The following is a 26,324-nucleotide window of genomic DNA, read 5'->3' on the forward strand; positions in this document are numbered from 1 at the left end:
TACAGAACAATGTCTCAAGCACCATCATGAGCAGCACAGGGGCTCCACAAGGAACTGTGCTGGCTCCATTCCTGTTTACCATCTACACAGCGGATTGTCAATATAACACCAACAGCTGCTTTTTGCAGAAATTTTCAGATGACACAGCTGTTGTAGGCCTCATCAAAGGGGGCAATGAGGAGGAGTATAGAGACACAATTAACAACTTTGTGGAGTGGAGTGCACACAATAATCTCCATCTCAACACCAAAAAAACGAAGGAGATAGTTGTGGATTTCAGGAGGGGGAGGAGGAGGATTCAACCAACACCAATCACCATCAGGGGCACTGAGGTGGAGGTGGTCGCCAACCACAGGTACCTTGGTGTGCAGCTTGACAGTGAGCTGGACTGGAAGAGTCATATGGAGGCGGTGTACAGGAAGGGACAAAGTAGACTGTATTTTTTAAGGAGGCTAAAGTCATTTAATATCTGTCAACCCCTACTGTGCAGTGTCTACCATTCAGTGGTGGCCAGTGCTCTGTTTTTTGCTGTGGCCTGTTGGGGAGAAGGCGCCCGAATAGCGGACAAAAACAGACTGGATAAGCTGATCAGGAAGGCCGGCTCAGTGGTTGGGGCAGAGCAACTAACGGTCAAGCAGGTGGCAGAGGCCAGAACTCTGAAAAAACTAGGCTCAATAATGACCAACCCCACTCACCCACTCCACGCCCTGAAGGTGATCAAGTGCAGCATCTTCAGTCAGAGACTGATTGCACCAATGTGCAAAACGGAGAGACATAGGAAGTCTTGTATACCAGCTGCTATAAGGTTTTATAATGCACAAAAAATTTAACTTTTTATGTATTGAAGATATCTGTTGAAATGTGTGGTGTTATGTCTGTCTTGAAGCTGTTGTGGCACTGTAATTTCCTGTGAAGGATTATTAAAGGTTATTCTATTCTATTCTATTCTCTACATCCTCAAAAAATTCCAGAAGAATAGTCAAGCATGATTTGCCCTTGGTAAATCCATGCTGACTCGGACCAATCCTGTAACTACTATCCAAATGTGCCACTATTTCATCTTATATAATTAACTCCAGCATCTTCCCCACCACCGATGTCAGGCTAACTGGTCTATAATTCCCTACTTTCTCTCTCCCACCTTTCTTGAAAAGTGGGATGCCCTCCAATCCACAGGAACTGATCCTGAATCTATAGAACATTGGAAAATGATCACCAATGCGGCCACGATTTCTATAGCCACCTCCTTAAGTACCCTGGGATGCAGACCATCCCTGGGGATTTATCAGCCTTCAGTCTCATCAGTCTACTTAACACCATTTCCTGCCTAATGTGAATTTCCTTCAGTTCCTCTGTCACCCTAGATGCTCTGGCCACTAGTGTGTACCTTAGATTTCTATTGTGTCTGGCCACTCACCTGACATAATGGAAATCTAAGGTATCTTCCACCAATTAAACGATAAAAATAATAAGTAATTAGACAAACTTGTCAAACCCATTATCCCTTTTTCTACAAACCATATATTTCAATTCATGACACTTAGGCAGTGAAGATATTTGACCTCCTCAGAGATGTGAACAAAGTACTGTTTGAGGCGGCACAATGGCGCAGGGGTAGATCTACTCTCTAACAGCGCCAGAGACCCAGGTTCAATCCTTACTACGACTGCTGTCTGTACAGACTTTGAACGTTCTCTCAGTGACCACATGATATTTTTCTGGATGCTGCTGGTTTGTACATTATGCTGGTTCTATAAATTGCCCCATGTGTGCAGGATGCAAAAGTGGGATAACATTGATATTCTATGGGTTATGGATAGGTTAGGTCTTGAGGGATATGGGCCAAACACAGGCAGGTGGGACTAGTGTGGATGGGACATGTTGGTCAGTGTGGGCAAGTTTGGCCGAAGGGCCTGTTTCCACATTGTATGAATCTATGGTATACAAAAAAGCTGGAGAAACTCAGCGGGTGCAGCAGCATCTATGGAGCGAAGGAAATAGGCAACGTTTCGGGCCGAAACCCTTCTTCAGACTTGTATGAATCTATGATGACTCTATAACGTATAATGAATGTACGGGTGAAGGGCGGGCAGTGTGAGCTCAGTCGGCCGAAGGGCACGTTTCCACTCTGTATCTGTAAACTATCTTAAAGTAAATTAAACAAAAACATACAAATATTTGCAAAAATCTTCAAGAGGAAACTTTTTGTTCCATTTACTAAACTATTTTTTAAATGGAATCACACTTCCTTTTTCCCCTTTCATCTGCCCAGTTATGTCTTATTTTCCAGAAAGAATGCGACTCTTATTCGAAATTGACTGAATGCCATAAAGGGCATTCCATGTTATTAGCTTTGATGATATAGGTTGTAGGCATTCTGATTGCAATGTATATGACAAATTCAATTAAATCTTTGACATTATCTATACATTCTAAACAAATAATATTGTTGCGATCAAGATTCAATTTAATTGTCACATGTACCAATTAAGATACAGTGAAATTTGATTAAAGCAGTAAATGTTAATGAAATTTATAAATACAATATATTTTTTAAGGCTAACGTCTGCATCTAAATCTCTTAGGCAGATACAAATGAAAACCTGTACTCAGCTTTGTCCCATCAGCATGGTTCAATTGCCGTTGACTTGTGACATTTTCACACAACTGTGATTAAATTGAGCTTAAATTAGATTTTGAATTCTGTGAAAACAGTCCAGATTGTAATGGTTACCTGGATTTGCAAGGCTGAGGATTCAAATCCCTCAACAATAAATTGGAAAACTATATTAATTGAATTGGTAATTGGAAGACTGGTATCATAACAAGCTCCAGTGAAACCTGACAGATTCTCAATGAAGACCAAATAATGCCCTAATCTTATTCAAGGAGGTAACCCTTTGGTCTTACTTGGTCTAGATGTACTTCTAATCGCAAAGAACACACTTGACAGGTACATCTTTGGACAACTAAGGATCAGTAATTATCAGATATATTAAAAATGTTTGAAGCTAATTTTGACCTATTCAAATATTACATTTTCTGTTTCCCATTATCAGTGCTGCACATCACTCAACAAACTTGCAATGGTTCCACAACAGTTAATTCAAACGCATAAAGATATGCCCTCAGTGGCTATCAGTAAATCAAATACATTGGAATGTGAACAAATGTATTCTAGTTTTTCAGATTTGCAATGTTCTAAGTAACTTTCATTATTTTGCAGTTTTAGAGATGTAAATGACTTGCAGTAACTCCGGGTATTTTCTACATAAAAAGTTTATATAAATGCTCTATGCATATAACAACATTTATTCTTAACTACTGCATTACCACAGTGGCACAGCCCGTAGCGCTGCTGCCTCAGAGTGCCAGAGACCTGGGTTCGAGCCTGACTTTGGGTGCTGTCAGTGTGGAGTTTGCACATTCTCCCTGTGACAGTGTGGGTTTCCTCTGAGTCCCTCAAACATTTGATAGATGTACAGGTTCATACGTTAATTAGCTACTGTAATTCACCCCTAATGTGTTGGGATTAGATTCCAAAGTGGGATAACATAGATCTAGTGTATATGGGTGATCGTTGGTCGACGTGGACTCAGTGGGTGAAAGGGCTATTTCCATGCTGTGTCTTTCAATCAATCAATCAATCTATCAATAAAAAAAACATTGCATTTGCTTAAGGTAGACACAAAATGCTGGAGTAACTGAGCAGGACAAGCAGCATCTCTGGATAGAAGGAATGGGTGATGTTACCGGTCGAGACCCTTCTTCAGACGTCAGACCATTGCATTTGCTTACCCTGAACAAATCACAGGATTGTATACAGATTACATGCTCTGATTACAAATTAAGAAATAGCTTCCTATTCATGATGCTAACTTATTGTAAACTATGAACAACCTATTTTCATGTATTTAATCAATACTAGTGCACCATTTCTTTGCTGTGGAATCCCAACAGTAGCAATAATTGCTAACATCAACTTTCTCCACAACACAAGTCAAATGAGAACCTGCAGTCTAAAGTGGAAAAATGTATTTTTACTATACTACCACTATACTATACTATACGGTTTATTTGTCACATTGCACATAAGTGCAAATGAAATGAATATGTCAGCAGTGGTACAATGATAAAGAACACACACAAAAACACAATAAACATTTAACATAAACATCCACCACAGCATTCATCACTGTGGTGGAAGGCACACAATTTGGCCAGTCCTCCTCCATTTTCCCCCCATGGTGGGGACCTCAATTTAGTTAATTACAACAGTGTAGAATCTGAGGTTTATCGCATAGGAAGTAAATATTTAGCCCATTGTTTCATCCGGATGAAGCAAATCCAAATTTCTCATTAGTTTTGCATATCTCTATCCCTCTCTCACAATCTTGCAGGTTTCAGCATTTGTACATATTGAACACCTTTTTCAACATGGTTTTAACTTCTACTGGTCTTTCATGCAGTGAATTCCAGACCCCTGCTACCCGAGGTGAAAAGATAGTACTTTCAAACTTGATTATAAATCTTCAATCCATTGTAAGAATAAAGCGCCAAGTAGCAACCTCTAAAGCCAATAGAAAATTACCCTCCCATTCAGTTTATCCCAACGAATTGTGATTTTATACATCATAATTACCCGGCAGCGTCATCAACAATAACAAGTACTAGTTCGTTTGTCACCACACCATGGAGCAAGAGGACTGGCATTCCATTTTCTATGCTGAGCTCTACGATTCAAAAATAAACCCGTAATTGCATTTTTTCAGCTTGAACCAAGAGCAAAATGTGAAATAGGTCACTTGCCTGCAGCTCAACGTAAATAAATATTTTCACTAGAGATAGCAAATTGCCCGCTTTGTACAGATGGCTTGTTACAGATAACAATATTCGATGGAGACATCCATTAAACCTGGCATTCTCCTCAGGAAGAAAACTGTGTTTAGAAACACCCCATTTCCAATTTGCTTTTACTGTGATTCCCCTATGATAAAGGCAAGTCTATGTACTTGAAATGTCTATGGCTTATGCAGATTATCTTTTTCATTACACAATACCAAGAAGCATTTTAACCACATGATCACTTTAATATCCCACGGCCTTCGTCCATGCAAAAGGAGAATCAAGGTCAAATCAAGTTTAAAAACTGGAATGTCCTTTTCATCACAGATAAATATGCGTGTTAGATACTATTTATTTTTTAAATAATATACACAGTTGCTCGGATCTTGTATTTGTCAATACTAGATGCTGGATGTATATTAAATCTGTACTGCTGGTAATGGAAGTGACCAGACCTTCGCTTAACAAAACATATAGTTAAAGTTCCTTCATGCTGTCTGCAGAGGACAAGCTTCTTGCTCATTCACATTCACCTACTCTAATACTGTAAAGCCTTCTTTCCTCCGATCACAACATTTCCATAATTCTTCAGCGAGACAGATCAGCTGTGGCGTCCAAAGAGCAAAAAGCTTAATTGTGTTCTCTAATCCAGCTGTCCACAGCAGCCTATTTCTGAGTCTGCAATCAGCGACTAACATGAACCACATCTCCAAATGACAAAGATCAGTCACCAGAGTGAAGAGTAATAATTTCAAAATGGAAAAAGTAACCCCATAATTTATCTCACTGCCTAAGCAAATAGTGGAGGAAACAACAAACGGTGTCCAGCATTACAGAGCTTTGTTACAGTGTCCAATGGAAGTACAAACAATGGACATCCTTTGATTCTTCAGCTAATTTTATTGGGATCTGCATATACTGTAAATAATAGTTGGTGCCAAAGAAGAGTCCTCCGCACCAGCTCATGATTCAAATGAGACGAATGAATTGTAAAAATAGCCTTCTAGTTGTCAAAGCAGACAGACTATTAGAAATTTGCACAAATATTCCAAGTACAGTGCCCTCCATAATGTTTGGGACAAAAAGCCATCATTTATTTGCCTCTGTACTCCACAATTTGTGATTTGTAATAGAAAAAAATCACATGTGGTTAAAGTGCACATTGTCAGGTTTTAATAAAGACCATTTTTATCCATTTTGGTTTCACCAAAAATTACAGCAGTGCTTATATATAGTCCCCAGTGTTTACGAAGGAACTGCAGATGCTGGAAAATCGAAGGTACACAAAAAGCTGGAGAAACTCAGCGGGTGCAGCAGCATCTATGGAGCGAAGGAAATAGGCAATGTTTCGGGCCGAAACCCTTCTTCAGATGAAGAGTTTCGGCTCGAAACGTTGCCCATTTCCTTCGCTCCATAGATGCTGCTGCACCCGCTGAGTTTCTCCAGCTTTTTTGTGTACCTTAACTTACATACCAGTCTGTCTTTGGAATGTAGGAGGTAAGTGGAATACCCAGAGAAAACGCACTCCCATGCACTGGGAAGGATCGAACCTGGATCTCTGGCTCTGTGAGGTAGCAGCTGTACCATTCACAAAGCAGCAATTCACAAAGATGTTTTACTCCACCTTTGCTCAGATTTACTATCTTTACTCAGATTTACTCGCTATCACAGTTTTTTTTCCTCCGCTTTAATTACTCAAAGAATACACAAGAAGTTAAATTCTACTCATAGGGAAATTGATTTCATCTAATTTGTGGCAGAACATGAAATACTTTGAAGAGAAGCCATCCCTCTTGTTATTTTGCCATTGAATTCTGAGAACATCCCAAAAACAGAATAGTTAATAACTGTGGCCAGTGGCTTCTGAAAATTTACTTGCAAAGTTGTGACAGAGAAATGGAATTTCATCCAAATGTCCCCAGTAAAGCCCTGTACTATGTGCCTCTTTTCTCTTCTACCACAATTTTATCACATTCTTTGCCATACCTATGATTTTAAGAACTAATTAACATTCTCAGGGACAGCAAGGCAATTACACAAGAAGCAATAACCATAAGAGGATAAAGGGAAAGACAGATACACATTAGCAGCCATTATATTTCTGCCTTTACATAATTTAAGACAATAAAGTAATGCAGATGACTGCCCTTCCTCTGATAATCCAGAGACACAATTATATAAAAATACGCCATGTAATTCAAAAATCCTTCATGTCATCCAATGATTTTTTGAACGTAAGAAATTTCCCAAAGGCAATTCACACACCAAAAGATTCAAGTACTTACTGAAATTTTGTATGTTAAAAACTGAGTAGCAGAACGGATAAGCTTGCTGTCATTTTGTTTTTATGACACTGTTCATTTCAAACTCACCAGGCCAATCAACATGAAAACATTTTAAAGTATTCAATAAATAACATGGTTTAAATGAGACATCAAAAATATCCTCCACTGCTACTTGAAGAATGTAAGAAAATTTAAACTATAAAAGAAAAGGTATTCAGAAAATCTGTCTTTATTCCAGCCTTTCTCAAATTGAACATAATACGATAGAAGTTGATTAAAAAATGTGCTCATTTTAAAAAGGGAGCTTCATAAGTTCATGGCGCAGAATTAGGCCAGTCGGCCCATCAGGTCTACACCGCCATTTAATCATGGCTGATCTATCTTTCGCTCTCAATCCAATTCTCCTGTCTTCACCCATAACCCTTTACTAATCAAGAATCTGCAAATCTCTGCCTTAAAAATATCAATTTCCTTTGCCTCCAAACAGTCTGTGGCAATGAATCCCACAGATTCACCACCCTCTGACTAAAGAAATTCCCACGTGGAAACATCCTCACCACATCCTTCTAAACTCCAGCGAGTACAGGCCCAGTGCCTGCATATGTTAACCCAATCAATCCTGGGATTCTTCTCATAAATTTTCTCTGGACACTCTCCATTGCCAGCGCATCCCTCCTCAGATATGGGATCCAAAAATACTCACACTACTCCAAATGCAGTCTGACCAGTACCTTATAAAGCCTCAGCACCCTACCATCTGAGCCACTGTGCAAGCAATTCACAAAAGCCTGAACCTTGCCCCCTGCTCCACTACTCAGACATGTACTCACGTGGCCTATCCTTCCATTCCTGTCCAGCCTAGCACCTGGCATTGAGAGTAGTCCAGGCATTACCACCCTCAAGCTCCTGCTTTTTAACCTCTTTCCTAACCTCATATATTCACTCCACACGACCTCATCACTTTTCATACCGATATTATGATATCAATGTGCCTCTAGTTGCTCAGACTCCCACTTGAGAATGGTCTGCAGTTGCCCAGAGACATCCTGAACCATGACACTAGGGAAGCAACACTCCATCCTGAAGTATTGTTTGTTCCACATTCTAGACACTAATTCAATTAAATCTTACCTTGACAAAAAAAAAATGACAGGCAAAGTAGAACTCAAATTTGCAACTATGAAATTTAAAAAGTGATTGATAAAGTATCAGGCTTGCTGGTAAAATTTGAAACCGTGTGATAAAATGGGCAATGGCAGAATTATTACAAAATTGCAGAAGGGAGTAAGAATGGACACTTGTGTTGAAGGCTCTGTTTGCTACTGAGGAACGTTCACAGTGACATTCCCCGATATAAATTAATGACTTGTACTCGGGCACAATTTCAAAATCTGTAAATTACACGACTAAAAAGCAAACAAAAGAGACGGGAATAGATTTGAAGATCAAGTGTAAAGAATGAACAAATGGAAGATTAATTTTAACATTGACAAATGTTTGAATAAAGATTGTGGAAAAAATAAAGGGAGACAATACATCAATGATGCAATTTTAAACTGCACAAACAATCAGACTAAACGCATTTGTTGCACAAATCTTTGCAGGGGATAGGACAGCTAACAAAGCAGTCAATAAAAATATGAATCACTAAACTTTATACAGAGGCTGAAAGTTCATCAATGAGGTAAAGCACTAGTTGGCATTTCAGTGGAAAGTTGTTTGCAAGTCTTGGAATCCAAGTTTAGGGAGATCATGGTCGCTTTGGGGAGGTTATGTTAACTATTTTGTGAAATGGTTTCAGGGATTGCATAATCGGGGGAAGGTTGGGTTGCACACTTTACAGCAGAAAAACATGAATTGGGAGGTGGAGAGGAATAAAGGCTTGAAGGGTTTAAAGAGTAAATAGAGAGGTACTATTTTTAGTGGTCGAAGAACCAGATGCAAGCCATTACCACAAGTATAAGAAACAAGGAAAAGTTTTTTTATTTAGAAAGTGGCTAGCATGGTAGCTACAATTTCAAAAGATAATCAGTTAAAGACTAAAGAGAGAAAAATGTGTAGGAATCCAGGAAAGGCAGGAATGTGGAATTAACGGATTTCTTGGAATGAGCCAATTTGAACTTCGCTAGTGCAGAATTTAGGGGCATATTTCTTTCTTTCTGCACTATATTAGTCGACAATTTACACAAAGCAAAAACAGTTAATAATTAAAATCTGTGTTTCTTCTTCTATTGTGACATTCAGTGTGAAGATGACAACTAAACCACACTATCGAATATTGCTCCCTGTGGCACGACAGAATAATTGTTGTCAAATCGTATTGTCTTGGAAAAGAAATTAAATCTTCCAACAATGCCTTTTATTCATGACATGAATTCAACAATGAATAGACAAGTAAAAAACATGCGCACACAGACACACACACACGCACACAGTGCATGTGCAGTCCACAGAGTGACGTATAGATACATTGCACATCCACAAGGAATAGGACACCTTGACTGAGGGCCAGAATTTTTAACTTATATGCAGCATTCTACTTAACCACTTTAATACTTAAATTGGAGATAAGTAAACTGATAATGTTTTACCTTTCACTCTCTGAGTTTCTCAATGATGGTAGTATCTGACGGAAGCTGGTGTTGCGGTCGAGCTTTGGCTGGCTCTTGGTTCGTTTGATAGAGCCTTTTAACCTTTTACTGAAAAATCCCTGCACCAAAAGAGAGAATAAAATACAATTAGTGCTTCAGGTAAGTTTAAGATGGTCTATGAAAGTCAAAATGAAGCTGAGGAAATTATTATCTGAAATATTAGTTGTTAAAAATAGGAAAATACAATATGTTGCATTTTTTCCCAACATGGAATACTTTCCAATCAATCTTCTACTCAAGGCTACTAGCATTCATCTACATCAAACACTGTGCGACTCCTGGATGTGAACACATTTGTGTGTGCTGAATTAAAATTGCATGCCTTTTCCAATGTAAGATGGTTAACTGCATTTGTGCAAAAGCCCCCAAAATAGTAAATACATATATTTTTAAAGTTACAAATACTTAGCACAAACAGCAATGCTGAGAGTAATCTCCTGGGTTGAAAATAACATACTTTGTACAGGTTGCAAAATACCAAGGTTGTGGAAAGTTACGATAGTGCTATGATCACAGTACAACCTCCAGTGATTGTCTAAATATAGAAACATGCATTTCCATGCAGAAAAGTTCATTCTGAAGGATCATGCAGAGGTTGAATTTATAATTGTGCATGTGAGGAGTGTGAGTCCGTGTAGTTTTCTTTGTGGTATTTGCATATGCAGTGCAAAGTTAAAGCTGGTTGTAGGTGGATTGCAGGGACAAGCACCAATATCAAAAGAGCAGTAAATCCATACTGGGCAGTAATGAGCAAATTATCAGGCAACTGAATCATTCTATCAACAACTAGAGAGCAGTCCTGAACTACTATCTACCTCATTGGAGACACCTGGATTATCTTTAATCGGACTTTTCGGGACGTATATATGCACTGTGGATGGCTCAATTGTAATCTGGTCTTGTCTTTCCGCTGACTGGTTAGTATGCAACAAAAGCATTTCACTGTACCTCGGTACACGTGACAATAAACTAAACTATCTAGAACTATACGGACAGTGTATTAGGACACTCATTATTACAGTGGTAGCATGGATCATGGAGTAAATTGATCAGTTTGCCGACACTGGTGCAGAGGAAAACAGCTCCAAGCTTGAATACCTCATTGCCAGGAAATTAATGTTACTGCACTTAGAAACATAGAAAATAGGTGCAGGAGTAGGCCATTCGGCCCTTCGAGCCTGCACCGCCATTCAATATGATCATGGCTGATCATCTCTCAGTATCCTATACCTGCCTTCTCTCCATACCCCCTGATCACTTTAACCACAAGGGCCACATCTAACTCCCTCTTAAATATAGCCAATGAACTGGCTTCAACTACCTTCTATGGCAGAGAATTCCACTTCTAGAACATTCCTGCCCATGAAGTGATTCACACACCAGTAGGGTCGAAAAAATGCATAGTTAACAGGGTTGAAAGCTATGAAACCATATAAAATGAATACCTTGCCTTTAAATTATAAATTACCTATGAGAGTACACCACACCAGACTCCTGAAACAGCCATTCTTTTCAAACCCAAATTCACTATAAATAAGATCAAGAGCTCTGTCATTCATTCGGATCATGGTTAATCCAAGATTCATCAATTTCACTATCTTGCACTTTCCCCATAGCCTGGAGTAGTATCCACAGGCAGAAATTATAATTAGAAGACATGAATTTGTATGGGGCGGCTGCCCGGAGCTGGGGCGGCGGCCCGGAGCGGAGACTGCAGGACCTGGAACGGCGACTGCGGGACCCGGAGCTGGGGCGGCAGCCAGGAACGGAGACTGCAGGACCCGGAGCTGGGGCGGCAGCCCGGAACGGAGACTGCAGGACCCGGAGCTGGGGCGGCGGCATGGAACGGAGACTGCGGGACCCGGAGCTGGGGTGGCGGCATGGAACGGAGACTGCGGGACCCGGAGCTGGGGTGGCGGCATGGAACGGAGACTGCGGGACCCGGAGCTGGGGCGGTGGCCTGGAGCTGGGGCCCGGAGCTGATGCTGTGGCGGGCCGTCTCGGAGCGGAGACGGCGTTCCGGCTTTCGGCGGCGGCGACATCATCACGGAGGTCCGCTGGACTGGAGAGCGACATCTTCAGCCTGGATCGATCGCCTCAGCGCAGAGGGAGAACAAAGAGGGAAGATATGGAGACTAAGACTTTGCCTCCATCACAGTGAGGATGTGCTTGGTGAACTCACTGTGGTGGATGTTTAATTTGTATTTATTGTATGTTTTGTTATTATTGATTCTGTGTCTGACTGCAGGCAACATAATTTCGTTCAGACCAAAAGGTCTGAATGACAATAAAGTATCTATCTATCTATCTATCTATCTATCTATCTATCTATCTATCTATCTATCTATCTATCTATCTATTTGCAATTTGCCTTCCCACCTATTCTTGAGTGTCTGCAAATTTAACTATTGTACATTTGCTTCCTTCTTCCAAGTCATTATAATGCATTATAGTTGTGTTCTCAGTACCAATGCCTGTTACCTGTGCTGTTCCACGGCTTATAGGTTATTAAATTAAAAGTGCGACCCATTCCCTACTTGCCAATTCCTGTTTGTTAGCCAATACTCGTTACAGATTTACATATAACCTTGAGCACCAAGATGGGATTTGAAAGTGGCAGAAGAAGGCTATTCTCAAAACCTCTTTGAAAAACTGCATAATTCCCATTAACATCGGACAATCAATGGCACACAGCTGTTGAAAGGGCTGAAGGATCATCAGAATGGCACAGAGAACCACAAGCCATGCATAGGGAGCATGCAGTACATGATAGAAAGAGCACACCACCTCCCCATCTCTACCAGTCAGCTCCACCATGAACATGCAGCCTGCTCCACAGTGCACTCCTGTGTCACGTCAAAACCCATATAACTTCAGCGAAGGCAATGAAGACCAACTAAAGAAATAAGAAGAATCTGAAAAACTTCCCCCAATTGTTCTTTTCCATCTCATAACAATACAACAAATAAATGCAGGAGTCAGCCATTTGACTACTTTTGCCTGTTCCACCATTAAATAACATCATGGCTGACTTTCATTGCAGCACCACTTTCCTGTGCCAATCCTATATTCTTCAATTCCCCAAATACACTAAACCCTACCCAATTTGCCTTCCTAATTGTTACGTGTATCTACATTATCTGTATATAAAACACTGACAATCTTCAAAGCATCTACAATTTTCAATATCTCAATACAAAAAAAATCACTTTTTTTTACTTTTCTGCCGCAGTGGATGACATTTCCCCCACATTTTTCTATCTGCAATATATTTTCTATAGCCAATGTTGTAAACACATAGCCACACCTCATTCACACCAACACACCGTGGTACCATAAGTGGTGGGTACAGGCAAAACAGTCATCTACATATCAACAATGTTAGCTGTCAACTTAGTCATGGGCAAGCCGAAGCATCAGATATAAATGACATTACAATGTCTCAAGTTAAATTCAGAGATATTCTGGACAGGATTACTTAATGGGGGCAGGGTGTGAAACAGTTAGCACAGCTTCTCACATCTCCAACAACCCACATTTGACATTGAATTTCAATGACATCTGTATGAAGTTTGCTTATTCTCTGTCTTATGAAGAAAGACTGCATAAGATCCTTTTCATTGCAAAAGGATTTGAGTATAGGAGCAGAGAGGTTCTACTGCAGTTGTACAGGGTCTTGGTGAGACCACACCTGGAGTATTGCGTACAGTTTTGGTCTCCAAATCTGAGGAAGGACATTATTGCCATAGAGGGAGTGCAGAGATGGTTCACCAGACTGATTCCTGGGATGTCAGGACTGTCTTATGAAGAAAGACTGGATAGACTTGGTTTATACTCTCTAGAATTTAGAAGATTGAGAGGGGATCTTATAGAAACTTACAAAATTCTTAAGGGGTTGGACAGGCTAGATGCAGGAAGATTGTTCCCGATGTTAGGGAAGTCCAGGACAAGGGGTCACAGCTTAAGGATAAAGGGGAAATCCTTTAAAACCGAGATGAGAAGAACTTTTTTTCACACAGAGAGTGGTGAATCTCTGGAACTCTCTGCCACAGAGGGTAGTTGAGGCCAGTTCATTGGCTATATTTAAGAGGGAGTTAGATGTGGCCCTTGTGGCTAAGGGGATCAGGGGGTATGGAGAGAAGGCAGGTACGGGATACTGAGTTTGGATGATCAGCCATGATCATATTGAATGGCGGTGCAGGCTCGAAGGGCCGAATGGCCTACTCCTGCACCTAATTTCTATGTTTCTATGTTTCTACAAGGGGTCACAGCTTAAGGATAAGGGGGAAATCCTTTAAAACCGAGATGAGAAGAACTTTTTTCACACAGAGAGTGGTGAATCTCTGGAACTCTCTGCCACAGAGGGTAGTTGAGGCCAGTTCAATAGCTATATTTAAGAGGGAGTTAGATGTGGCCCTTGTGGCTAAGGGGATCAGGGGGTATGGAGAGAAGGCAGCTACGGGATAACGAGTTGGATGATCAGCCATGATCATATTGAATGGCGGTGCAGGCTCGAAGGGCCGAATGGCCTACTTCTGCACCTAATTTCTATGTTTCTATGTTTCTATGTTTGTGATTAGACGGGTTTCCCCTGGGTGTTCCGGTTTCTTCCCACATCCCAAAGACATGTTAGTAGGTAAATTAGTGACTGTGCGCGACTGGAGTCGATGAACTGTGTGTGAATCAGGATGAAGTTGATGGACATGTAAAAAAAGGTTTCAGTGAAATATGTGTAGGATGGGACTGATGGGCATGTTCTGTAAGACAGCATTGACTCAATGAGTGAACTGATTTCCTATGTTGCAGGAAAATATGAGAATGGTGATGCGGCTGCACCTAACACCCCACCTCCCCCAGACAAAAAGATGAACTAATCCTGCTTGAGCAGCAAACTCAATGCAGTCCCATGATCAAATCATGGGTTCCTGAGTTAAGCTTGATCTTTACTAACATTTATTATAATCCAAAGCCGTCCATTGCTATTAATAGCAAAACAAAAACAAATTTAAAAATGATGCGAGGCAGAAATTCCATAACCAAAGTAGCACAGAATCAACAACAAGACCATGACCTAATCAAGTTATGTCTCCAAAAATTGTATTCTAGAGTAATGTGATGGTAAAATGGTGAGGTCCATTAAGTATTTGGCACTAGCTGCCCATCAATTTCATCTGGGCTTATTGCAGATATTGTAGATCTCAGGTAAGTTTTCTTTCCTCCTCACAGTTGTACCTGTGCCTTTCAGTTCAATTTGGTTATTTATTCTCTTCTGCCTTTCACTGTTGATTTTTAAATTATTACCTGGACACCCTTAGTCTGTATCTTTCGGTCATTCCCTCTGTACCCTCCATCCGCTCCTTCTCTGCGATCTATAACAATGCTTTTGTTATTTTTATCGTTCAGATGGCTGGTCTTTGGCCTGAAATGTTAATTGCATTTCCCTCCCTAAAGATGGTGCTTGACCTGTTGACTGCTTTCAGTGTTCTGTATTTCGCTGTGGGTTTTCAGCATCAGCAGTTTTTTTTTTGCTGTAGCTGCTTGTCTGTTGGTCATATCCATGCAGGGAAGACTGAAGACTTCCAGAGTCAGAAAGTAAGCCATTACCTTAGCCAAACAGCAAGCCACCAACCCCAGTTGTTGATTTACAGTTCTTAGGGATTAGCTACAGAGTAACCTAAGACCCCTGACACTGTTTCCACCTAATAAGAATGGATGGCAGCAATAAACAAAATGTTAGTTCAGAATCAAAGCATGGTGGTGGAGCAACTTACTCTTATTGCTATTCTCTGTCTGAGAAATACCATTAGAAAGCTTTGGTGCAGAGATTATTGGTATTCTGCAATATACTGCTGATACTGCAAAGCAGGCTTGTTTGCACATATTGATGGTGTGCCGAGAACTATACAAAATGCTTTTTGAATCTACGGTAGCTAACTAATCACAAAACCTGAAAGCCAATATCCAAAATTAAGAACTCATTTGCTCACAAAAGAATCACATCATCCTTGTAACGGCAGAATAAATTCTTCCAGCTGTCTAATTTAAGTGAAAAAGTGGTCAGGCCTAAATAATGCATCTTATTAAAAACCACACTCAAGATTTAATGCAATCCAATCTCCCAAACTTTTACTATTAGTGTAATGTACATCAATGAGAGCAAAAATTGCAATAAAGTTAGTCAGCACTTTCTACATTTGAAGCATACTGTTCCTGAACACCAGTGTGATCCAGGGCAAACACAGCTGCATTCAGTACTTGCAGTTAGAAGAGTTTCAGCTCAAGGTCACAATCCAAAAGATAAAATCGACTGATTATGGTTAATGGACAAAGACAGGAGTGTGATTTCATTAGTGGTAGATAAGGGGACCGAGAGAGCATGAGTGCAGGAGCCTCAGCGTTCACAATAGTCCATTGACGATGAGGTCTCTCAGGCCTGTTGGAATGAAAGTGGTGGCTATAGGGTGGATGAGCTAAATAATTATGACAGTGTGATAAAGGGCACTGCCAGGGGTAGTGGTGGAAGCAGATGATAGTAGCATTTAAAAGATATTTGGATGGACACATGGATATGCATGGAATGGAGGGATATGGATTATGTGTGGACAGATAAAGTTGGTCTTGGCATCATGATCAGCACAGATGCTGTGGGCCAAAGGCTTGTTCCTATGCTATGATGCTCTTTGTTCTATGTTCAAGGTGAGAGGATCATAGAAGAATAATGTGCTGGTAGGAGACATAAAAGTGGGGATGATTAGCATTGTTCTCTGTTGTAAAAATCCATTAGGCTGAGTTGTCTATCCAGCATCAGAAATAGAGAGAATGTTAACAACGGGATCAGGATGATCCAGTCATTGCGATATACGTAGGTACCAAAGATATTGGGTGGACAAAGAAACAGATATGGCACATTCAGGAGGAACTTGGTGCCAGATTAAGTGTAGAATTTCAAAGGTCAGAATCTACAGCCACAAGTACATTGCCCTCCACAATGTTTGGGACAAAGAGTTATCATTAATTCATTTGCCTCTGTACTCCACAATTTGAGATTTATAATTTTTTAAAATCACATGTGGTTAAAGCACACATTGTCAGATTTTATTAAAGGGTATTTTTCTACATTTTGGTTTTACCATGTAGAAATTACAGCAGTGTTTATACATCGTCCCCCATTTCAGGGCACCATAATGTTTGGGACACATGGCTTCACAGGTGTTTGTAATTGCTCAAGTGTGTTTAAATGCCTCCTTAATGCAGGTACAAGAGAGCTCTCAGCACCTAGTCTTTCCCCCAGTCTTCCTATCACCTTTGGAAACTTGTATTGCTGTTTATCAACATGAGGATCAAAGTTGTGCCAATGAAAGTCAAAGGAGTCATTATGAGACTGAGAAACAAGAATAAAACTGTTAGAGACATCAGCCAAACCTTAGGCTTACCAAAATCAACTGTTTGGAACATCATTAATAAGAAAGAGAGCACTGGTGAGCTTACTAATCGCAAAGGGACTGACAGGCCAAGGAAGACCTCCACAGCTGATGCCTGAAGAATTCTCTCTATAATAAAGAAAAATCCTCAAAGACCTGTCCAACAGATCAGAAACTCTTGTCAGGAGCCAGGGGTGGATTTGTCAATGACCACTGCCCGCAGAAGACTTCATGAACAGAAATACAGAAGCGACACTGCAAGATGCAAACCACTGGTTAGCTGAAAAAATAGGATGGCCAGGTTATAGTTTGCCAAGAAGTATTTAAAAGAGCAACCACAGTTCTGGAAAAAGGTCTTGTGGACAAATGAGATGAAGATTAACATATCAGAGTGATGGCAAGAGCAAGGTATGGAGAGAAGGAATTGCCCAAGATCCAAAGCATATCACCTCATCTGAAACACGGTGGTGGGGGTGTTATGTTCTGGGCATAGATGGCTGCTGATGGTACTGGCTCACTTATCTTCATTGATAATGCAACTGCTGATGGTAGTAGCATAATTAATTCTGAGTATTATAGACACATCTTATCTGCTCAAGTTCAAACAAATGCCTCAAAACTCATTGGCCAGCGGTTCATTCTACAGCAAGACAATTTTTCAAAGCTAAAAAATGGTCAATTCCTGAGTAGCCAAGTCAATCACCTGATCTGAACCCATTTTAGCATTCCTTTTATATGCTGAATAGAAAGCTGAAGGGGACTAGCCCCCAAAACAAGCATAAGCTAAAGATGGCTGCAATACAGGCCTGGCAGAGCATCATCAGAGAAGACATCCAGCAACTGGTGATGTCCATGAATCGCAGACTTCATGCAGTCAAAGGATATGCAACAAAATACTAAACATGACTACTTTCATTTACATGACATTGCTGTGTCCCAAACATAATGTGGAGAACTATGTAAAACACTGCTGTAATTTCTACATGGTGAAACCAAAATGTATAAAAATGGCCTTTATTAAAATCTGACAAAGTACACTTTAACCACATGTGATTTTTTTCTTTTACAAATCTCAAATTGTGGAGTACAAAGGCAAATAAATAAATGATAGGTCTTTGTCCCAAACATTAAGGAGGGCACTATAGAAAGGTTGGTATGGGAATGGGAAGGGAAGTGAAAATTATTAGCAAATGGGAGATGCAGCAGGCTTGGTAGGCAGAGAATGTGTTCAATAGAACATACCCCTGCAACAGGGATATCATATTTGCATTCAGCTGCATAAGAAATTTGTATATTTCAATATCTCTTCCGACTACAAGGTTAGAATAATCCTGCTCATTCAAAACTCATAGGATAAATCTGCCACTTCCTGAATCAATCTGGTGAACCTTTGTTCGCTGCCTCTATTGCAGCTATATATCTGCATTGGGAGACAGGACTTATCAATAGGTCTCCCTTCGACAGGAAAAACAATATTATTTCTGTAATACTCAAACCTCCAAATTACTATTGGTGGCCCTTGAGGAGAAAGGCTACTGCATTTTCAAGAATTCAAGATGAGAACTTTCAGAACAGACGTTGGCCCAGATCGTGAGGATCACCTGCATTTTCCTATGTAATTGGAAACAAATTCAGGATTTTTATACACTGGTTTTCAAATGCAGAAGCTGAAATTACGAGCAGATTTGGCACATTGTACCAACCAGTTAGTTCTCAATGGGGATTGAAATGCCAGAGGAATGTAATCAACATTTTTTAAAATCTGATAAGTTTATTTTACTAACCATTTTATTTTATACATGGCTTTTAGCTCATCTGAGTTAAAGTTCTACAGCTTTGAACATTGGTAAATCTGGGACAGGACTTCAGTGGCGCTCAAAGTCCTCAAGGTTATTTCGGGAACAGGTTTCATCACTTTGACAATGAAGCCCCTACTCCTGTTCAAGCCATTGTACCACTGGAATGCAGGCGTGTTTGGCCAAAAAGGCAACCCCACCTGCATCTGGATCATTAGGTGCTGACAAGGGAGGGGAAGCCAAAGGCAAACTTAATTAATCTAAAAGCTATGTTCAAGTGGGATGCATGTAGTGGAAAATGAAGGACATTCACAGCTATATAATTTCAAAGGAGAAAAGTGTCAAATACATTCAATGAATGTTAATGGCCTGTCCCACTTTCACCACCTAATTCATGACTCATACTCCCATCATGGTCGTCACAAGGTCGTAGGAGGTCATAGGTAGGTCGTAGCAGGCCATGATGCTAGTCGTAGGTACTCGAGTAGGTCGGGGCGTTTTTTCTAGCCTGATGAAAAATATCCATGAGTAAAAAAGGTTGTGAATTAAGTCGTGAAAGTGGGACAGGCCCTTTAGAATATGGGGGTAAACTTCCCTTGCTGTAAAGCAGCCAAGAAGATTACTGTTTTTACAATGCGATCACCACGATTCAACTGTTCTAAACTCACTCCACTTCTGAGGTTGTCTGCCTGAGAACAATGTGGTACTAATAAGTACAGTCGCCAGCACAGTTGCTGCTTAACAGCTCCACAAACTCAGTTTCACTACTGACCCTCAGTGTTGTTTGTGTGCAACTTGCATATTGTTCTGTAACCTTGGGGGTTCCCTCCCACATTGGCCCAGCTGAAGGAGGTTGCTGCATCACAGTTATAACAGCACAGGTTCTACCTGATAACCAGTATCCGTGTAGTTTGCACTGTTTTCCCGGTGACCATATGGGTTTCCTCTCAGATCCCAAAGAAGTGTTGGTTAATAAGTTACTTATTCTTACTTAGTATCGAGAGTCGGTCGGTGGGGGTGCTGTGAGACGGCTGCCCTGCAAGCAGCTTGTTTGTCATTTCTACTTTTTTTTTTATTAGTGTGTCCAAATGTGTGTTTTAATGTCTGTTGGTGTGTCTTGTGTGGGGAGTGGTGAGGGGGGGGGGTAAGGGGGGGAATCGTTTTCGGTCGGCTCCTCCATGGAGAGGCGTCTTTTTCCATGTCGCCTCCCTCACGGCCTAACACCATGGATTGGTACGGCCTTTCCCGGAGTTGGGCCTGGGGTTTCAGCAGCGGGCGCATCGTGGACTTTTCATCGCGGAGAGGGCGAGCCCTTGCCAGAGTCGCCAAAAGGGAGTGTTCCGATCGCTGGCCTGTGGACTCAGGGCTGGCCTTAGAGGAGGTTGCGGGGCCCAATTGGGAACAATTTTGGTGAGCCCCAGGTTCCCAGCCAAGGTCTGTCAGCCCCGTTATTTAGTATATATTATGAAATTGTACACTAAGGTGCTATGGATTATACACCGTTTTAATTTCTCCTGTTCCCGTCTGACTGTCAGTACCTCCACTGGCTTCCAACCTTTACCGTAGCTGCTAATTACCATTAAACTGCATTATGTGATTGGACACAATGCCCTTGGACACAGCAGCTGATTGGACGGTAGGAGACCTATTTGTTGATTGGACGGGAATTTTAAGGCAAGCTGGTTGGTGATTGGACTCAACCCCCTTGGAGACAGCGATTGATTGGCCACCAAATAATCAGGCACAAAAAAATTGACAAATAGGAAAACAAAAATCGCTGGTCGGTGCAAACTCAGTGGACTATCTGCGCTGTATCTCCAAACTAAATAGTATAACATGCAGGTACATTCATTTAAAATAAAATTCAGTGATTATTTCACATGATTTATCACTGTGTAAAGCTCAGTATCTGACCAATTTCTGTTTAACACGTTTGGTCTGCCATGAGCATTTTTCTCTCCCCAAACCGTTCATATCTAGCAATACGATCAACGAACCAGACAGCAGTTGGACACAGTCATGCGATTAGCAAGCGATTGATAAGATTTGATGGGGCACCTTGACCTTTTCTGCACTAGTATTAGGGTTAAGTTATTGAATTTAGTTGTTTCTTATACGTTCTCATACAATCTATGAGTATTGTGTTTACACGCCTGTTATGCTGCTGCAAATAAGAATTTCATTGTTCTGTTGTGGGTACACATGACAATTATACATTCTTGACTCGACTCTTCACTCATGCATTTGTGCAATAGAAAACGAGTAATCATTGTACTCTATGCAAAGTTAAAAAGAGTCAGCAGTTAGCCAGGAAGTGACTATTCGCCTCCAAAGAGCAACCCTTTGTTAGGTGGCTTCACTAAATGGTGTGACTCAATATTCCTCCAGCAGTTTGTTATTTTTGCTCAAGATCTGCAGCATCTGCAGTTGCTTGTGATTTAATACTATGTTCCACAGCGATCTAACTAATGGATTACCCATGCTGAAGCACACGCAGCAATGAAATGCTAATACGACAATTAGTAAGAATATTGAACAATACAATAACACGTAGCTCAGAGGACACTGGGGTTTATTTTAACAAATGCCCATTTTCACGAAGCAAGTCACTTTTGGCAACGATACCAGTTTTTAAGAAGGCAGACTGCACTGGCCACTTGAAAATAAATCAGTGGTTAACTGGCAATGTAAACGTGATGGTGTGCCTGCCACCAAAGCAGCAGGCACCGTGGGAAGAAGGTGGGGGAGAGGGAGATGAATGTGGACGGACAGGAGGTGAAACAAAAAGATAAAGAGCTGGTTTCAGTCCAACAGCAGTACAAAACTTGAAACAGCTGGTCACACGGCTAAGAGGCTGAAGTGCTTCAGGCTGCTGTTGGACTGAAACCAGCTCTTTATCTTTTTGTTTCACAGAATCACTTCAAGCACTGCCTCTGCATTATAAGTGCAACATGAACAGTGATGGAAATGGGTTTTAGGAACTAGGGGTACACTAAGGTCCATGAGGCTGAGGCTAGGAAGAAGGGGAGGGGGGGTAGACGCTGTAAGCCCCCCGTGAAAAATTTTATTTCTCTGAAATTGAAGATAGACATAAAGCTGGAGTAACTCAGCAGGACTGCAGCGCAGTGACTCTGGAGAGAAGACCCTTCTTCAGACTGAACTGAACTCTCGTCGGTGAGAGTACTTGTGATTGTCTGAAGAAGGGTCTCAACTAGAAACGCAACCCTCTCCCCAGAGCCCATGACCATCCCCCTGAGCCACTTTCAACTTCAGAGCCAAACAAAAAACACAGAGTGCTGGAGGAACTCAGCGGGCAAGGCGGTACCCGCGGAGGGAACGGACCAGGAGCCGCCACGGGCCAGGACTCTCTCTCTCTCTCTCTCTCCCTCCCCCACCCCTATCGCAAAACGTCTAAGAAGGAACTGCAGATGCTGGAAAATCGAAGTTAGACAAAAATGCTGGAGAAACTCAGTGGGTGAGGCAGCATCTACGGAGCGAAGGAAATAGCCAATGTTTCGGGCCGGGTCTGAAGAAGGGTTTCGGCCCGAAACGTTGCCTATTTCCTTCGCTCCATTGATGCTGCCTCACCTGCTGAGTTTCTCCAGCATTTTTGTCTACCGCAAAACGTCAATGATTCTGGGAATGCCGAGGCGACAGGGTGAGAGAGAGGGAGGGAGAGAGCAAAAGATAGAGGGACACAACATGCGTCGGTAGGGAAATGACTAACCTGCACACCAAGAAGAAGCCCCATCTCACAGTGCAGATCCCTCAATCATGATGGTGAGTGTTAAGAAATTCTCAATGTGTCATCAATGCATCGATCTACATTTCTCAGTAAATGTAATTGTGTTTTGAATAAGTATTAATAAGGCCAAGTGAATTTTATTCAATGGAATGCGGCGTCATTGATACTTGTTCAAAACACAATTACATTTATTGAGAAATGTGGATCGATGCATTGATGACACATTGTATAACTACTTGTTAACTACTAGCTGTTAACAAGTGCTATCAGGAGTAGTTAACAAATCGTTTGGGTCTGATGGCCGTGCAGCGGTTGTTATCCATGTTTGTTTTTAAAAAAAATCCGGATGGCGAATGTTTTAAAAAAAATCTTTATTTAACAAAGCGTATTCGTATATTTCCGTATGAAATATGGAACATTAGCACGGGGCCCTCCTTAGGAGCGGAGCCCAATTGGGAACAATCGTTCCAATCGGCTTAAGGCCGGCTCTGCGAGGACTGTTACAGCCTGAAGCCACTGTCTGCGGAGCTTCTAGCCGAGGGTGCGGCGTCCGGAGCCTGGGACCCCTCCCTAGGGACCCTTCGCTGGAGAAGAGCTCCGACCACCGGCCCGTGGCCAATAATATCCTGAAGCTTCTGTGGAGCTTCTAGCCACGGGCGCGGCGTGGACTTACCATCTGGAGCGGGATCCCTCACCGGGGATCCCCGAAGAAGCTCCGACTGGCGGCCTGCGGCCTACAACATCCTGAAGCCGCGGTCTCCGGTAGGGAAGCGCTGATTCGGGACTTACCGTTGTGACGAGAGGGCCTGTACATCTGGCCGCCCGCAGCAGCGACTGCGGAGTTTTATGGCCCCGACCACGGGAGAGCAATGCAGGAGGACTGACTGTACTTTGTGCCTTCCACCACAGTGAAGAATGCTGTGGTGGATATTTGGGTTAAATTTTTGTTGTGTATTGTGTGATCTCTTTTAATTGTACTGCTGCTGGCAAAATTCATTTCACTGCACTTTATTGTGTATGAATAAATTGATTGATTGATTGATTAGTAACTGGATGTGAACAGGGGCAGAATCACATGGGATCCAAGGAGAGATAGCTGAATGGATAGAAAATTGGCTTCACAATGATCAGGTTGGCACATTGGCTTTAATCAGTCAGAGTATTGAATGTTGAAGTTGGGAGGTCATGTTGCAGTTATATAAGACATTGGTGAAGCCACATTCGGAGTAGTGTTCAGTTCTGGGCACCATGCTATAGGAAACATTTTGTCAAGCTGGAAAGGGAACAGAGAAAATTTACGAGGATGTTGCCAGGACTAGAGGGTCTGAGCTTTAGGGAGAGTAGGCTGGGACTTGGAACGCAGGAGGATGAGGGGTGATCTTATAGAGGTGTATAAAATCAAGAGAGGAATAGATCGGGTAGATGCACAGTCTCTTGTCTAGAGTAGGTGAATCAAGGACCAGAGGACATACGTTTAAGGTGAAGGGGAAAAGATTTCATAGGAATCTGAGGAGTAACTTTTTCACACAAGGTGGTGGGTATATGGAACAAGCTGCAAGAGGAGGGAGTTGAGGCAGGGACTATCCCAACATTAAGGAACAGTTAGACAGGCACTTGGATAGGACAGGTTTGGAGGGATATAGACCAAATGCAGGCACCTGGGACTGGTGTAGCTGGGACATGTTGGCCGGTGTGTGCAAGTTGGGCCGAAGGGCCTGTTTCCACATTGTATCAATAATAAAACTGGAATTTGTGTACTTGGACTCAGTGGGCTGAAGGGTCTATTTCTACGGTCCCTCAGATCCACATCAACTGGTCTCCTCTCCATCCACAAGTCCAACCTCTGCAGTTTTGGGGACAGAGCCTTCTCCAGGGCAGCTCCCAGGCTCTGGAACTCCCTCCCCCAACTGATCCGCAATTCCGTGTCCCTCACCATCTTCCAGTCCCGCCTCAAGACCCATCTCTTCACCTCTGCTTATCCTTAGCCCCACGTGCCGTCCCTTTTCATCTGTGCATTAATTGCCTCATACTGTGTTTTGTATTGAATTCTGTATTTACTTTGGGTACTAGTCATGTCTCTACTATTTATTTAATTCCCCTTACATGTTTTTCCTCTACCTGCTAAATTTTTGTAAGGTGTCCTTGAGACTCTTGAAAGGCACCCGTAAATAAAATTTATTATTATTATTATTATGCAGTATTGATCTAGGCACTGAAACATTTTGGGAGAGGTAAAGAATAACCAAAGAAAATGATTAATTATCAATCATTTCTCAAAATGCTACTTCACCAATTGTAGTAATCACTTCACATGACAGATGTACCAGATGAAAAGAAACAACGTATTCTGCACTGGACAAAAAATAGCACAATGTAGCCGCTAGCCTAATGCAATGAGAACTCAATAACAGATATGTGGGCAGGTTCCCATCCAGTTAATCTTAACTGGCTAAAAATATATACCCATTGATGACATGGGTGAATACTATTGACATCAAAATTGAGGATACATTTTTTGTACTTTATCTTGATCTTTATCTCCGTACAGTATCTACAAAGTCATGCAGTTCCATTTGCACCTATTTCTATTTTTATAGAACATTGTTCTCTTCATTTAATCTGTTGTTAAAAAACCTATATACCTATGATGTTTTTAATCCATAATTCCTCCGTTGACAAATTCCCTTTTCCTTGATAGCCTGGCAACCCAGGCACCGGCTTTATGATACTGTTCAAAGGTAGACATAAACAAGGGATTAAATCCAATCCTTGGCTTGATGTGATGGCAGCAATGAAAACAAGCAAAGCACAAGACAGTGAGAATGGGAAGGTCAAATGGGGGAAGGGTCAAATATCAGTCTAATCCTGCAGGCAGCGGAAAATCAGATAAATAAATGGGAAAATATTACAAAGTATATCACGTGACCTGCTTTCAATCCTTTTTAATGAGCCACAATGAATAATCTGCCCCCAAATTAATAAATGATCCAACATTGCCTTGCCTTAGATGACATTATACGATATAGAGCAAAGGACAAAATGATAACGTTGGGGACTTTAGATACACAGATAAAATGAAATGGCTTAACTTTAAAATGGAGAGAGAGATAAAACATTCACACACTGCAGATACTACCTCTCAATTTATCAGGCACTTTTCCGTGTTTCAGATATTTTTCTACTTATTCCATAATTCTGCATTCTTTTTGACCTCATTAATTCACACAGCGGAAAACAAATGTTATGAAAAACAGAAAATTATGTGTGCAGGTGAATTTTATTATTAACTACACTAAGTGGGACCCATTGGGTCCCTGTCACACAGGAGGCTTGGTCCCCCAACGCAATATTTCACCACTCACCCGAAGCCCCCAACTGCACAGGTGCAGCTCATTTCCCCTCATCCCTAGCACTATCTCCCCCTCCTCTTCACCCTCCCTCTTCGTTCCCTCTCCTCCTCCCATCCCCAATCCCTCCCCCACCTCTCTCCCTCTCCTTTCCATTACCCTCAGTCACTCCTCCCTCCCTCCATAGCTCATCTCCCCTCCCTGCCCCCTCCTATCCCTCACCTCCCCACGCCT

At 41.6% G+C, this 26,324-nt stretch overlaps 1 protein-coding gene across 1 annotated transcript in view; it reads right to left on the reverse strand.

The window, feature by feature from the left end:
* Positions 1-26,324, reverse strand: part of rasal2 (RAS protein activator like 2) — a 318,544-nt gene that overhangs the window by 69,894 nt on the left and 222,326 nt on the right. The window contains exon 5 of the mRNA XM_055641981.1: positions 9,722-9,840. Coding sequence (XP_055497956.1) covers positions 9,722-9,840 — 119 coding nt within the window. The remainder of the gene's footprint in view (positions 1-9,721; positions 9,841-26,324) is intronic.

The sequence above is a fragment of the Leucoraja erinacea genome, chromosome 10, assembly GCF_028641065.1.
Source record: "Leucoraja erinacea ecotype New England chromosome 10, Leri_hhj_1, whole genome shotgun sequence".
Classification (NCBI taxonomy): Eukaryota; Metazoa; Chordata; class Chondrichthyes; order Rajiformes; family Rajidae; genus Leucoraja; species Leucoraja erinaceus.